The sequence below is a fragment of the Coturnix japonica genome, chromosome 26 (assembly GCF_001577835.2).
Source record: "Coturnix japonica isolate 7356 chromosome 26, Coturnix japonica 2.1, whole genome shotgun sequence".
Classification (NCBI taxonomy): domain Eukaryota; kingdom Metazoa; phylum Chordata; class Aves; order Galliformes; family Phasianidae; genus Coturnix; species Coturnix japonica.
In genome coordinates, this window is record NC_029541.1 from 4,099,989 (window position 1) to 4,116,451 (window position 16,463).

The 16,463-nt window shown below is 52.8% G+C and overlaps 1 protein-coding gene across 14 annotated transcripts in view; it reads right to left on the bottom strand.

Annotated features, from left to right (window-relative positions):
• ANKS1A (ankyrin repeat and sterile alpha motif domain containing 1A) overlaps nt 1–16,463 on the bottom strand; it is a 64,240-nt gene that overhangs the window by 10,291 nt on the left and 37,486 nt on the right. For 13 of the 14 annotated variants that reach the window (XM_032449243.1, XM_032449240.1, XM_032449241.1 and 10 more), the window contains 4 exons: nt 11,546–11,612; nt 4,212–4,318; nt 451–549; nt 155–307 (listed from right to left, as the gene is read on the bottom strand). In XM_032449243.1, coding sequence (XP_032305134.1) covers nt 155–307; nt 451–549; nt 4,212–4,318; nt 11,546–11,612 — 426 coding nt within the window. Of the gene's footprint in view, nt 1–154; nt 308–450; nt 550–4,211; nt 4,319–5,035; nt 6,948–11,545; nt 11,613–16,463 lie in introns of those variants that run through there. The other variant, XM_015885150.2, reaches the window with a different exon arrangement.

The following is a 16,463-nucleotide window of genomic DNA, read 5'->3' on the forward strand; positions in this document are numbered from 1 at the left end:
TAACCAGTGCCACATCTCCACACGTCCTGAGCCCCTCCAGGATGGTGACCCACCACTCCCTGCAGCCTGTGTTGGTGCAGCACTGCTCTTTCAGGGAAGAAATGTTTCCTCCAACATTCACAACAACACTCCAACACTGACAGGCAACACTCACATTGACTATTTCAAGCTCCCAGAGGTTTTTCACAGTGTCAATAGAGCTGTAGCCGCTCGAGAGGAAGGACTGGATGTAATCCTGCAGCCCCAGTGAGTCAAGCCAGGCGGGGACGGACGGCTGGCTGTTCCCATCACAGCCCAGGGGCTTCAGCTACAAAAGCAGAAAGCAGAGAGGAGTTAAAGCTGCAGGAGGCAGGGATCCCAAGGCTGGAAGCATCAGCAGCTAACACCATGCTTGGCTTTGTGCTCCCCTTCCCTCACAGCCACGTTGGGCTGCACCCCGGCCCTGCTCACCTTTGGCAGTGAGCGAGCTGCCTGCAGGAGCTTCCGGCGGTGCTGCGGGTCTCCGATCCCAATGTCCCGAAGGTCCTGGTCCTCCATGACATTACAGCCCTGCGGGGACAGGAAGGTGCACATGGGAGCAGAGCCCACACACAGGGCAGCAGCCGCCCCTCAGATCCCTGAGAAAATGCCATTTCTTTCCAGAATAACATGTGAAAGTCACATTTCTCCTCCTTTCCCTGCCTTAGGGGGCAGCCCACCCCAGAAACACCACCATACCTGCACTGGGCTCAGCTCCGCACAGCTCTCAGCTGATTTCATGGCAGCACTGCAGACAATGAGCTCAGCACCGCCCTGGGGCCCACCCGGACCCTCCCAGCACTGCGTCCCTCTGCTCCCAGGAGAGGAGCAGGAGAAGGGCTGAGCTGACAGCGCTCCACTGCTCCACATTTTGGTTTCATAAGAGGAAACTCATTAAAATCAGCTGTTGGGCACCATCCTGCTGCAAGGGCATGTGGAGCAGCCAGGGCTCCAGGAAGAGACTGAGTAGGACATGCACCTATCCTCTGCAAAGGGCAGCGAGTGCTTGGAATTCCTCCCCAGCTGCACTGTCTGTAGCTGCTCAGCACACCCACCTCACTCAGCACCACCTGCTTTGAGTGCAGCATCAGAGCTCTGCCCCCAAAGAGCCGCTGCTCCGCTGAGATAAGTGCCAGGACAGCCATAGAATTAACACTGTGTTAAGAGCTGCCCGAAGCAATGGTGCTGCCCTCAGAGGCCAGACTGCAGAGAAACAATTATTTAGCAAATGACAGAAGCAAATTAAAGCAGCGGGTGGCCGTGGAGCAGCAGAGTGCTGCAAACACACGGTAGCCACCAGCCCCATGGAACAGAATGGGCACAAGGCTGCCTCCATTTGCCCTTGCTGTGCCAGTGTGCCCCATGCCCTCTCCAGGCTGCCCCTTTCCAGTGCCCGGGTTGAGGTACCAGCCTTCTCCCACCTCTGACATCTCAGATCTGAGGAATACTGCTTGCCATGCAGCGAGGCTTCGAGCCAGTTAAAAACTCCGAATCACGGCTTCATCCAGCGCTCCTTATTTTTATGTGTCACATTAAATTCCCTCAGTGCCAGTCTGTATTCTCAGGGTACTTAACAAGGATAGACAAAGCGTAGCAGCTCTGAATACATCATTACAGCCCATTGTGCACGAGCTCTGCTCGGAGGAGCGTCCTTTAAACCCATCCGGATTTCATCTCCAATGAAAAAAAATTAATAATCTGCCACTAAAATAGACAATTAAATGCAAACGCGCTGGGATCTTTTAACCTTTGCCAGCAGAGCAGCTGAGCTTTGTTCTCAGGCTGTGTGCATTTAACACGCCCTGCAGACAAAGCTGAGGCCCTCCGTGCTGCCTCCCAGCCAGGGTTTGGGTCAGTGCTGTGCTCCTGAGGCTCACCTGCAGCACCAGCAGCCCCTGAGCTGTGAAGTTCCAGCCACGAATCCCAGAGCACTGCTGGTTTGGAGGCAGTTTTTCTCATGGGTTGGTTTTTACCAACACCAAAGGTCCCCATGCCCAGCTCAGACATCACCTCCCCAGCACCACGTGCTCCTGGCCCCCCGCACCCAGGTCTGGGTCCTCCAAGGACAAACGCCTGCAGCAGAGGACAGCTGTGAGCACCTCTCTGCTGCTCCGATCCTCCTCGGCTCAGAAATGCCAACTGGAATCAAGAAAACTTTCTGAAGACAGAATTGAGATTGTATTTGCTGTGACAAGTGCTGCACCTTGTGCAGGCTGAGCGCAGCACAGGGTGCACGGGGCCAGGGCTCTCCCTGTGCTCCTCCCCATCCCACACCTCTCTGCTACCCCCAGCTCCAACATTAAAGCTCGCCTGGTCCACCCGTGGATAGCCAGCTTTTGGGGCAGGGTTCTGCTCCAGGACACGGCGCTTCGCATCCTGCGCTGTAATTAAGCAGCCTGCAAGACTCCAGGTTTCTCATTAAAGGAAAAAAGCACAGTCAGAGGGGTTGCGCTGCACGACGCAGTGTGGGCTGGGTGACCCTAAAGAGGAACGTGCCAAAATCTGAGCCTCTGAAATCTGCCAGCATCTCCGCTCCAGCCGGGCGCTCTGCAGGCGCTTAACTACCCAATTTTCAGATGCTGCTTCTTACCCAGAGCCTGGCTCCGGTCCATTCTCTCTTTCCAGCTAAGGAAGGGCCCAAGGCAAAGAAAGTTCCATACAGGACACGCAGTGCTCCCCAGCCAGCAGCGCAGCACAACGAATCCCAACCGACTCATCATTGCGCTGCCTTGTTACCAACCCACGTATTGCAGACAGAACTGCGGGGAAGATTGGGACCAGAACGTGTTTGCTATTAAAAGCAACAGATGCAAAACCCAAACACAGCTTTCCCAGACTATGAAGGCTTTAGCAAACATCCAGAGCAAAGCGCCTTCAGCTGGACGAGCCAAAGCAGCCATTTCTCACAGATTAATGCACACAAAGCTCCTTTTTTTTTTTCCCTTCTCAGTAAATTCAAGGCAGTTTGTATCTTGTCAAGGATTTTGCTGCCTCTGCTTTTGTTTTACACCAGCCTGGATGTGGCAGGCAGAGCTACAGCCTGAACAGGGATAACACACAGTCTGTCCTGAGACAGTGATGGCTGAAACCAAGTTCTCTCCTTCCCTGTGCTGTTTGGAGGTGCAGGTTTGGGCTCAGTTATCCCCACTCCACTGCCCTACATCTCCCCTGGCCCCACATCCAGCCCCATCTCAGAGCCAAGGGAGCAACAGCAGTGCTTGGCCACAGGAATAGACATCTGTCAGCGAACCTGTGGGGTCTGCCCTGCCCTTGTTGGAAATGAGGGGATGAGAAGCACTCCACAAGCTGAGGGCACAACAGTGAGACCCCAAAGCTTCCCAAAGCAACGACTGCAGACAGGGATCCTATGAAAATCCCAGCTCAGCGCACTCATTTTTGCTCCCTTTCTCCCCCCACGCTCACACTGGCAGCTCAATGACGGGGGGAATTGGTCACGGTTGTCAAATCTGGGCAATTTTATTGAGAGGGGAAAAATATTAACTGCTCCTTTAATGGCTTTTTAAATGTTTATTGGGCCAGGAACTACTAATGAATCACACGTGAGCATTCTCTAAAGTGCTGGCCCAGAGGTGCCCCTGCTCCCTTCCCAACACAGCCACCATCAGCCCATCCAAAGGCTCATGTCCAGCTTCAGCAATTCCTTTTGCAAAACCCAAAGGCATTTCTTTAAGCCCCAACAAGGCGCAGCTCCCCATTCCCAGCTCAATGTCCCACTCCAGGTTCTGAGCTCAGCACCATTTCAGCACACCACTTACTGGAAATCCCTACCATGTGAAACACGAGCCTGCTCTCATCGTTAGGTTTCAGAGCCAGCAGTGCCAGGGCAATTAGGGGCAGCTCATCAAGCCCTGCTGACGAGCTCAGAGCAAGGATACCAACAGCAAGGGGCCTCCCACCCACAGCACGGCCTGCTTTCTTCACACACCAACAAACCTCAGTCCCCACTCCTCCAGCAAATCACACAGCAGGGATTTGAGGCGGCAGAATCAAACTTAGACCAGAAAGACACCGAAAAACCCAAACCCGTAACACCCAAACCAACACAACCCTCACAACTTCCTTCACTCCAACCTTCTGCACAGCCCTGAGCCCACCCAGCTGTGCTGCAGGACCTGAAGCAGGGAGGGCCCAGCATCCCACCATCGACACACGGGTCCCAGCCCAGCACTTACCAGGAAGCGGACATCATCAAAGCCGTTCAAAAGCAGCTTACTCTCGTACTGCTGCAGGCCGATGGACTCCAGCCACTCCCCCACGCTCTGCTCCAGCATCCGTGAACCTGACGAGAGAGGAATCGGCAGACGCTTGAAAAGGGAAAAGCTGTTAAGGCGGTAGCAGCGGCACTCTGAGGAAGACAGATGGCATTGCCACATCATAGTCATTACCATCGAGAAACTCAAACAATTACACTCAGAGTACAATCAATGGGCTGGCAGACTATTCCTCCTGTGTGCACAGAGCATGGACAACAAGCCTCCAGCACATCCAAAGGCTCCGGGTCTAATCGTATCCCAGCGAGCACTCAGAAAGGAACCCCGAGCAAAGCGTCCTGGGAGCAGGACATCATCACATGCACCGCCTGCAGGGCTCGGGCAGTTCCTTGCCAGGCAAACACACACAGCCCAACCCCACAGTGATGCTGGTGCTCTCTTGGTTCATCAGAAGGGATGGGAGGAGGGCAGCCAACTTCCAGCCCTGCTGCTCCCCGCCGGGCACGACTGCGAGTGCTGCTCAGGATCACACAGCGCCGTGTGGCTCCTCTGCTCCACGTGGCTTTGGGTGCGCCGCGCTGCCCAGCGGGGCGGCAGGGAGGGCCAGGAGCATCGGGGGCACAAAATAGCTAGAGAGAAAATGCATCTTCATGCAGCCGAGACACAACGCACACGGCGGAGGTTCAGGAAAGCAGCAGAAGCCAGACTAGAGCAGCTGTCCACAGGAAGACATGCAAGACAAAGAAAGCACACAAACTGCAGCAGAAGATAAGAAGGGCTTATACTTTTCTTTCCCAAGCAGTCCTGAAAGAGGCAAACCATGGTCAGGGCTCTTTCTCTCCGTTACTGCATTAGGAGGAGCAGAGGAGCGAGTGACCCCGAGCATGAATCCAAGGGTCCCAACACAGTCATGTCACTGCCTATCCGGACGCATGGCACCTGGGCACGCTGCTCATGCTGGGCTGGCAGAGCCCAACTACCCCTCCACGTGAGCTGACAGCCAGGAGGACAGAGGAACCAGAGCACCCAGTGCTGCCGGCTGCCCGCTGCATGCTGCTGTTTGCCCTTCCTTCACGTTCTTCAGCTGAGCGTGGCTGCTGCATGTGAGCCCCCAGTTCAGAGGGGCAGCAGCTCCAGAGAACGAGGCATTTCAGTTCCTTGCTTAAAAGCCACAAACAAACAAAACGAGACGAGCGAGCACACCCTCTGCTCCTCCTGCGGCAGCTCAAGTCCAAGATCCAAGATCAAGTCCTCTGCAGCTCCCGGTGCCTTTGGTAAATGAGGATCTTCCCAGCAGCTGTACAGACAAGCTTTCCTTCCCTCACTGCTGGGAAGAGAGACGTGGACTTGTTACTTTCCTCTGGAGAAGCTTAAGAGATGACAAGAAAAGTTCAGAGATCTCCTTTTCATCAGGGCATTTGCTATGCAAGACAGCAGGATTTTCTTCAGTCTGCGCAGCACGCCTGTGCTCCAGGGGTATATGCAAAGAAAAAGATGGGCAAGAAAAGAAAAAACAACCAAGACTGAATTTGCTTTCTTTGAAGCTTCAGGTCACCTGCAGCTGTGTGGAACCCTCCGAGCCGTCCTTCCACCCCCGCCCACTGCAATGGCTGCACAGTGCGGAGCTCACGGCGCTGCCTGGAGATGCTCGGGGTAAGGAATCCAGCTGCTCCGAGCGAGCTGGGGTCGGGAGAGCCGGCCAGCCCTGCCAGCACACACTGCAGCACCAGAGATGCAGAGATCACAAAGGGTCGCTGCCTCCCTCCCCTAAAGCAGCCTGTGCAGAAGGGCAGCATCTAAACCTGGTACTGCCGTGCTAAACTCCATCTCGCCCCGGCTCTCCATCCTTCCCTCCCGCGGGTCCTCCCGGTGCAGGCAGTGATGGCGTGTCCTTGCAGAGCTGCAGCAGTGCTTTGTCTGAAGGCAGCCAGCTCCACGCTCGCCGTCCTGCCTGCTGCTCTCGCATCGCCTGTCCCTCCCTTCTCTCCATCCTCTTTTACCCCTCCCAGCTTTTTCATCCAGCAAGCAGCCTTCGCAGCAGAAGCCGCAGGAGAGGGGAGGGAGACGGCAGCTTTATCACCCTCCAGTGGAAATGACTGACTTCTCAGTGCTTGCTCGGTGATGGACTGCACGGCTCGGGTTTTCAAAGCAAAGATGTTACAGGTCTGCTCTGACGGTTCCAAGTGATTTGTGGCTGCGTGAGAATTAATTTATTGAGAGGGAGGTGAGGAAAGGGCTCGCTGCCTGCTACAGCCTTTGTGGAGGCAGTCGGGGTTCTGGCGTGGGGGAACGAAACCACAGCAGCTCCTTCCCCTGAGTTCCTGAATCTGCTTTAAAAACATATTATTGACTCCACCTTTTGTACACTCATAAATGTCGCTCTGCTCTTACAGGAGAAAAGTCTGCAGTAACACCAAGCTCAGACTTTCTGGTTTAGAAACCACTCCAAATGAAGGCAAAATGAATGGGGCTGTTTGGAGAGGGGAATGGAGGGGTTAACTGTACAAAGAGAAAGGGAACAGATGCTTTGGACAGCCGACTGAAGCCAGAAAGGTCCATGAGATGTGCATGTTCCGAGGATGACACGGGAGCAGATCACTGCCAGCCTCTGTGCCCCACAGCAAGAGCCCGATCCCAACTCCTGATTAAAATAAGCTGCTCGTTCTCAGCCAACTCAGCTCCTTCCTTCTTCTCCCGCTCCAGATTTCGGGAATCCTGCCTTTAAAAGGTCACAGGGAGGGCTGGGGAAGGGGAACAGCAGGCAGAACATGGTTAGAAATAAGTAGAAGTTGAGGGAAGAAAGCAAGGAAAGCAATTTGGTTCCTCTGACAGCAATAGTCAGGTGACAAAGCACACCTCGAAGAAAACAGTAACGGGACAGAGGCACAGTGGGCTCAGAGAGGTTCCTTTACACCTCACTATTTCCTGGAGGAAGGAATAAGCCTGATGGGCAGCATCACCCCGTGTGCACACAGAGCAGCTCACCACAACCTGTCTGAGGACATGCAGCCAAACCTCACCAGGAATAAAGGGCTTCAATCCAAGCCAGCCTGGACAGAAGCACTGCCCATACACACAGACAACGTGCAGAAGAAGCAAGGCAGGCATTCATTGCTACAGCTGGGGCCGATGAGAGCTGGAAGCCCTTCAACCTACAGAGGGGGCTATGAGCTCAGGCAGAGCACGAGGCAAGAAGGACAAAGCCATTAGTGCTATCAGATGCAAGAAATACAGCTGGCACCCAACACTTTACTGGAACTAAAATCCATTAGCCAAATGCAGACTGCCAATATTTCTTCCTCTTTTGCCCAGCCAAGCACCTGACACGTTTCTCACATCTCAAGCCAAGTGCAGAGGTATCTCACCAAGCCCCAGAGGTAACTGCTGTCCATGCAGCACACCAACTGCCTGCGTCAGCCTGATTCACTGAGCACAGCACACTCAAATACCCAGATCTGACAAACGCAGCCAGCAGCAAAGCCTGCAGCCCCTGTCCCACTGCCCATGGCTGCAGGGAAGGAAGGGGTGAGCAGGAAGAGGCTGGCAGAGCTTAATACAGTGTGTGACTGCAAAGCAGAGGTGCACAGAGACAGACTGAATGCAAGCATCTCTTCCCAGGTCAAAAAAGCCTTTAGGGTGAGGGTTAAGGATCTCTTAAGAGACGCTGTTCTTCGATCCTTTATCATCACAGAAGCCCTTACCAACACACATCTGATGGACCTCCTTCCTCCCCACCTACACCACCCCACCATCAGGACTCTGCAGAGAAATATACCTGAAAGGCTTCCTTATGTGCAGGACATCAGGGGCTGAATCTGTTGGCTCAGGGAATTGGGTTTACACAGCAAGGGTTTGGGAATGGAGTGGTGGTTCTGTTATGCTGTTACAGAAGAGGAACCGGAGGTGCACAAGTTTGCCTGGATTTGCAAGGGGCACAGCAGGGGCCAGGCCGTGTCCCAGCACGACTCCAAGGTCCTCTGCTTCTCCTAAATCCAAGGCAGCTGTATGTGATAACCACTTGTACACACAGACCCAAAGCACACTGAGCTCCGCAGCAGCTGCCAAACAAGGCACCGAGCCTCTGCAGGCAAATCAGTGATCCCAGGCACAAAATGAGAGTCAGGAGCCCCAATGTCCTCAAAACCCATCCAATTTTGGAGATGAGAGCGTGGCTGGGAAGCTCCCTGCAAGGCGATCTGATCCATTAGAACAGCCCTAGCAAACTCCTGAGCAGCAAAAGTGAAACAATGCCAGAAAACAGAAGGGCCGGGCTGTGTGCAGCCCAGGATGCTCTCCGACCTCACAGCAAGGGGCTGGCACAGCATCTCTGCATTCACTGCAATGGAAAGGAAAGCACGGCTGCAGATCTGCATGCAAGGCAGCCCGCCCTGAGCACGAGGCAGCTCAGCCCCTGGGGATACCAGCACAAGGAGCAGCAGCTCGTGGCTCTGCCTGCTGCTGAGCCGGGTGTCCATTTTGCTGCCAACCCTGCACAGCAGCAGCTTTTGCTGAGGTGCAAAGCTCCTCCTCTCCCCTCCATGTTAAACCTCTTCACTAATGATATCGATCAATCAGATGCGCTGTGACAGCTACAGCCCACGGTGGGGAGGGGAGGGGGCTTGGCAGCACGCTGGGTGCTGAGCGGCTGCTGTGGGATTGGACCAAACCCCACACACTGCATTGCATCCCTGCAAAGCCCTTTGGCCCTGAGAAACACAAAGCCCTAATCAGTATTTAGGTTAGGCACGGGTTAACCCCCTGCTGCAGGCACATGGGGGTCCCTCCTCACCAAAGCAAAAGCCCAAGTGACAAATGGATGGAGATAAGCTTTAGTCCAGCAGGCGTGAGCTGCATGTGCAGATGTGTATTAGCATCTCATCAGGGGAGACGCTGCCCACTCGGAGCAGTTTGGAGGTGAGAGATGCAGGAGGACAGAGTCCCTCGTTGCACAGCTCTCCTGGGTCCTCCATCACACTGCAGGAAGACAAACAAGCCGAGTTCTGCTTTTGTCTTTGCTCCCGACTAAAGGCAGAGAGAGGAATTCATTCATCAAGCACAAGGGAAGCACCTCTGCTGCAGGCAGCCCTGCTTAGTGCATGGCAGCACCTCCAGCTGTGCTTGGAAAAGGCTGGCAATGCCTACACCTGTGAGTATGGCAGATTGACCCCATCCAAAGATCCCACAGACAGACCCAGGAGCACCTGAGGAGGCTGTGGCCCCAGGCAGGGCACCTCCTGGCTCCTCACATGATGCCACGTGGTTGGTGTCCCATAGGAACACTCACCATTGGAAAGCATTTCCTATGTCAACATCTTCAAGGCTCGGGCCATCTGAAACCCTTGAGCAGTACATGATATTCAGTCCCCCTCGGTCCCCAGACAGCAAAGTTCACCAGCATCCATTTAATCAAGCTCTGCTCGCTGTGTCTCACTACAAACAGCCCCGTTTCAAAGGCTCCATTAAAGCCAAGCAATTATCTCCTCCTTTGAAGCCCAGCACTCCCTCCATAGCTGAGGACCCGCAGCTCCTCCCAACACCCAGCTGCTGAGTGAAGCTGCATCTTGGGGAGAGAAGAATCAAAGCATTGCCAAGGTTGGGAAGGAGGTGGCAGCTCTGCAGGCTCCTGGTTGGCACACAGAGCCAGGACACACCATCAGGTCACTGCAGGAGGAAGACTTGTTCAATCAACTTGGACCTGGCAGCTGCTCTGCATCCTTAACCTGGGGCGAGCAGCTCTATTCCCACACCCCAACCTCCTCTACCTGCAACAGCCATGAACCTGAATGTGTTTTAACCCAGGATCCTCTCCTGCTGCTGCACTGCAGAGATAAGAGCTCTAACAGTTGCTGGAGGATGCTGCTTTGTCTGAGGAAAATCAATGCACTCAATGACACCAGGATCCCTCCCTCACCTTGGCTCAAGGAAATTTCTAACGGCAAAGACAAAAGGCACAGCCCCATCATCTCATGCACCATTAATACAACCAATACAGCTGCGTCCTTCAAGGTCATGGAAGCACAGAGGTAAGGGATGCACCAAGAAACAATGGAAACACAGGTGGAAAGTTGGCAAAGAGGCCTTAAAACTTTCCAGTACATTGTAATGGGGGAGAAACCAACCCCAAAGCCCACGTTCTCCCTAATCACAGGGCTGGTTTTGCTTGCTCTGTGCTGACTTTTAAGACAACCAGGAGACGGCAATCAGGATATTTTTCATCTCCTAATCCAACACAAAGCTGTGCCGTGCACTGTACAGATGACAGACCTCCTGACAGCTAATTTTAGTCGCTCCCTGGAGCAGCTCACTCAGGCTGGAGCACCCAGAGCTGCGTGTGGCTGAGCGCCACGTCAGGCTGTGACTGAGCTGGGATGAGGATGGAAAAGCCACCTATTGTGCCTTGCTGTGAGTCACGTCTGGGTGGCACCTGGGTACAGGCAGTATTGGAAGATTAAACACTCCTTCCCCTCTTGTTTGGCCTGAACACTGAGAAAGAAAGGGAAACAGACCCCTCCATTGGGTTTGGGACTTGAAAACTTAATCCACGCAACAGATTTGGGACTCTTAAATACACAAAACCCTGCTGCAGATACCAGAAACTGCTGACTGCAGTCACACTGACACAGCTCAAAGCACAGAAAGCCATCCAAGGAACAAAAGCATTTTGTGAGCCCTAAGGAACACAACAGGCGGGTGTGGAGGGCTGTCAGGAGTTCTGCTCACATCTGAAGGGACGCATCCATGCTTATGTAACAAAAATGAGCATCTTGCTGCTGCATTATGCATGTGGAACAAAGGCGAGCTTGTCGTGGGGATGGTGAGAGCAGCCAACAGGCAAACATACAACAGCTCCATTACAGAGCAACTGCTTAAAGAAAGTTCTGCTGTTGTCCACCAGAGAAGAGCAGAAACTTGAGACAAATGTATTTGGAGAGGCAGGAGAGAGCTGGAAGCAATCGGTCCAACTTAGCAGCTCTGCTGAGAACAACAGTAACTGGAGGAGCTTCGCTATCAGTAGAGCTGTCTCTCCCCTGGGTACTGTCTGGAGCCCTTACACCACCTCTCAGCTGCAAACTGAATCCTTTTGTATGTGCAGAAGATCCAATCTCCCTACTACACATCAAGTGAACACCAGTGGGGATGTGACCAGGCTGTAGGATTATGGGGGAGATGTGCTCAGCTGTGCTGGAGCCATCCCCGTGGGAGCCAAGGTTGCATCACAGCAACCAGCACATGGCTGTGCTCCGGGCAAGAACACAGACACACAAAGACACACATACATGAGCTGGGTACACTACCTGAGATCCTCTGCTGCTCCTGGGAGAAGTCGATGCCTTCGCCGATGGAGCTCATGATTTTCTCAATCTGTTAATAAAACAAGAAGCACACACTGTGTTACTGATGGAGCCTCAGGGACATGGGAAGGCAGCCCCAGGGATCCAGGGAAGGTCATTAAGGTACCTATGAGCACAGCGCCCGGCCTGGACAGCCCTGATCACAGGTGGGTGACTCAAAAGGGATGCAGAGAAGCTGTGATGCTACACAGCCTTCCCTCCTGCACCTTGCCCATGCCTGAAAACCACCAGCTGCAAGAAACCCGTCCCTCTGGAGCACAAACCTCAGGAGAAGAACGGGATCCCCAAAGCCCTGAGCTCTCCCTGCAGGAGCACACTGCCTCTCCCTTGCCTACAAGAGCTTGAAAAGAGATCAAGCTTGTAAAAGTGACATGGGGGCAAATGCATCAGCTGCCCAGGAGAGGGAGCAAGAGACAATCCCAGCCACCTCCGTGCAAAACAAGGGATGGAGGCAAAGCACACGCAATTAAAACATGGCACAAACCACTGCCTGCAATGGTACCTTTAGAACTGGACCAAAAACAAAGCTGACAGTGGGGAACCGGCAGTGACAACCACCAGGTTAACGGTGCTGAGATGGAAGATGTGATAACTCACAGCTCAGTACGGCAGCTCTGAATTTCTAGTAGTTGAAAGCATGAACCAATTAAAGCCCACTATTTTCCATTGAGCAATGGGACCCCAGAGAGGCTCCGGGCTGCTCACTTACCTCCATCTCCAATCTATAACCAGGCAGAAAATAAAAACACAAAGAGCCCCCAGAGGGAGATTCCCAAACAGAAACCTCCCAGCACAGCTCTCCTGCAGGGCTGGCTGCTGAACACAAAGCTGATGCACAGCCTGTCATAGAGGGCAACAAAATGAACCTCGGCTTCACCACAACTTTTTCTTTCTGGTCTTTCTGGGGACAGATTTGGGGATGGAGGCTGAAGTAAGAAGGAATGAAGTCAGCACTTAAGTGACAAGAGAACATGACACGTGTGCAGGGTGGCTGGGTTTGCAGTGCTCACATTGCCAGCCCCTTTTCAGATCCAAATGCCACGGCTGGTCACCGTCCCATCACATCTGCCTATTTATGGTCAGCTGTGGCTGAATAAAATAAGGAAGTCCCAGAAATGCAGCTTCGAGAACTGCAGGAAAAAACCATCATCTCGTTTCTCAGCTCAATTTAAGGCCCTTCCAGAAATCAGCGACTTTGCAGCAACTCTAAATGTGGGGTCAGCAAATCTGGGACTGGTAAAGAGGAAATAAAGGGATTTTGCTGAGTTTTCCTTTGGCTCCAACCATGGCTGCTGACTCCTCTCCTCCACTGGAGGCATTTGTGGCATTCACCTCCACTCTGCTCCTGTCCACGAGCTCAGCTCTGAAGAGCTTTTCCAGTTCTCATTACTTGGGATGAAGCTCAAAGGACACGTGAGGATGCAGCAGCTATTGCTTGAGCCTGCAGACGACATCAAGCAACTGAAAAGCATTGACTGCTGCCCATTTGTGGAGGAAGGTCACTGAGACAGCCAACCTGAGGGTCTCAATGCACATGTTGCAGCCAGAACCACCTACTTTATCTGCTTTTGCCCCTTCAAAGCCTTGCAGTTTCACACATCCCTTATGTACCACCAGCACACAAAGACCATGAAATACTGGAGAAAACTTGCAGGTGTTCCTGCAGCACCGAAACTGAAAACAGCGCACACAAATGCATTTCCAGGCTGCTCTTTCCCAGTGGTTAATTATTTAAATACAAAAATACTGTGTTTAAATATAGTGCTGCAGTTCAGACTTGGTTTCAGCCTGAACACCCAGTTCCGATTTGTTTTGGCTTAACCTGTTTCTTTCCACTGAAGGATCCGTCTCCAAACAGGTTGTTTGTGTTTTTCCTTTCCTCCTTTTGCATCCACTGAAATAAAACCACAACATCCCTTTGTGTCTCAGATCCACACAGCCAGGCGTGTTACTCCTAATCCAGAGGGCGCAGCAGGATCTGCACCATGAAGTTCCTTTGGCCTATGAGCCATAAAGCAAAAACCCTACAAGGAAAGGAAACAAAGCCTTTGGTAGGAAGGCAGGGAGAGAGCCCTTCAGCAAAGCCAAAGACCAAGAGGTGCGATGCTGCAGGCAGGCTGAGCACTGATAGATTTGCTTAATGAAGCCTTGCTGAAGAATAAAAGTATCCCCACAAGGAGCTGGGTGCGGCTCAGCATCACCAGTGGTGAACGCTTCCATGCAGGCAGGCAGCCATGAAAACATAGCAACTAAAACTGACTCCAAAATACAGCTCTGAATTCAAACAAACCACCCCGAGCAGCTGAGTCCTCATTAATGGGGGAAAGAGACATTTGTTTGTAGAAGACCCATAGAAGCCAAGTTGGATGCTGGAGCTGCTCCTCCTGCAACCCCAGAGCCCTGCAAAAACGCCCTGACCCCACAGCACTGCAGGCAGAAGGATGCGATGGTCAGGACACGAGCAGGAGATAAAGTGCTGCCCATAACACCCCCATTGGACAGCACCCTGCAGAGGGTGCCATGCAGCACAGGGGCACAAGCGATGCCATGCACCCAGCACTGATGCTATGGGGCTCTGCCCCCTGCCCTGATGCGTGGGAGCGTGGGGTCCATGGTGTGGTCTGTATTTGTCTGTCTTTATTCCCTTCACTGAAGTCTGGAGCCAGCAAATCCACTGAGAGAGGCAGAGGGTGGTGAACAAGTGCCAGGGGGCTTTTGTCACCAAAATAAAGCAGGGCTTCATGCAGCACAAGCAGCCTGCAGCCGCTCATTGGCATGCAGGGAAAGGGAGCTTCATTCAGAAAGCACAGCACCAAGCAGCGCTCCCTTAGCACAGCCCTCACCACGGTCTGGGGGCATCCACATAGTACAGGAGCTGCCTGGAAAGGGGGGCTGTGTGAAAATAAACCCACACAGAAAAGCCCTTACAATTCAGCATCAATATAAAAGCACAAGTTTTGTGCCTGGTTGCTGCATACAGCATCAGTGATTCCCAAGGACACAGCAAGGTTGTCCTGGGATGAGAAGTAACACAGATGGGCATGTCAGCATCTGGGAAAGCAGCTTCTGCAGAGAGCTTTGCAGCTCTGCTCCCCCAGATGGGCTCTGAACAGAGCATCCCCCCCAACACCCCTCAGGGAATGGGCAAAGCCTGCACTGCTCCACCCCAGTCACCCCTATCACAATCCACACACACCTCAGTGCACAAAGGAGAACACAACAACGTTCTGAGCTGACACCAGGGCGCCAAGCAACCAAACTGCTGTCCTGCAGCATCCCTGGGCACACAGCAAAGGAACACGAATACGGGGCAATAGAGTGATTCAGATCAAAGCCTGTAATGAAATAAAGATGCACAGGAACAAGCAGCTCCTGTCTTCGGTATCACTGCACCATAATGACATCCTGCAGCAGAGGAATAACTAAGAATATATCAGGATTCCCATTATAAATCCTTATTATTAAGGAGTTCGTAACCTATGGTACAAACCTGCCCAGGGCTAAACCTCAGCAGACGAGCAGCAGCTCGACGAGCATATTTTACTCCCAAAAGCTCCTCTGGGGTGAGTTTAAGGGTTATCAGCATTAGAAATGCCTGCAGTTCCAACCAAGTGTCAGGGGTTAAGGCTTCATTATTTCTAAGCTCCTACAATGGAGAGACGGGGCACACTAAGTTTAAAAGGGGAAGAAAACAGAGTGAGATGCCTCTCCAGCTTAAAAAGACCCCTCTGAGCACAAGCACAGCCCCCATTACAAAGCAAGGAGCCTCGTTACAGCCTGACAGAGCTGCTGTAAGAAACAAGAACCCAAAGGAGCAGCACTGGGGTCAGTGGGCAACAGGGGGCACAGGGCAGAGCGCTGCTTCTGCTCAGCACCACCAACTGCTGCAGGGATTTGCTGGTAAACAAGAGCCGTCTGTCCGGGGTTGCTGGGAGGAAAAGCAGTTTCATCAGGATTTAGGAATTTCTTTTTTAATTGCTGACTTGTGAAATCATCTCCTGGGAGATGCTGCAAGCAGTCGGGGTGGATGGGGAGCTCAGCCTGCAGTCAATGCTTCCAGCAGCAGCTGCACCCTGAGCAGTGCAGGGCAACCCAAGGGCTGAATTCAACCCTTATGAGCACCTGGAAATGAATGTCTGCTCATTGCCACCACCAGCATCAGGCCCAGCACACGGATACAGCATCTCTCAGCTGATACTTTCCCATCTCCCAGGCTTCTGGTACAGCGGTCATTACTCCAGCCCAGCTCCTCCTGCTTCTTGTTTCAAGCTGAGCAGACACGTGGTGGAAAGCCCCCGCCGAGCCTTCCCCAGCAGCAACACCAGATGAATTCTGCTGCATCTGATGTGCTGCTTCCCATTCATCAGCCACATCTCACAGCCTGCAGCTCAGAACACTTCATTCTCTCCTGGTTTACAGCAAACCTGAGTTGTGAAAACAAAACTGTTCATAAAGGTAACGAGGGTGGGAGAAATCCTGCCAGGGAGGGCAAAGGGAAAAGAAACGTCCAGCATTGAGGATGATAAGAATTGCTGACCTTAGTACAGGAAAAGTGAGAGGAAACGTTGGGATCTGGAGACAATAGAATAATCAGCCCGTTAATTAGGACTGCTGAGATCCTGAAGGACACGTTTGTTTAGAACAGCAGAAGTCAGGATGAAAACACGGAGCGTATCGCTTCTGTTCCCATAACAGCCGTCACCTGAAACCTCAGTATCTGCTCCACAGCATTGGCCATGCAGGAGCTGCTGCCCAACAGGTGAGCTGAGAGCTTGTCAGAACAAGGAACCCCGAGCTCTTACAGGATGCAATTTCACCAGGCACAAAATAGAGCTCTCCCTCTGAATGGCAAAGGGGAAGA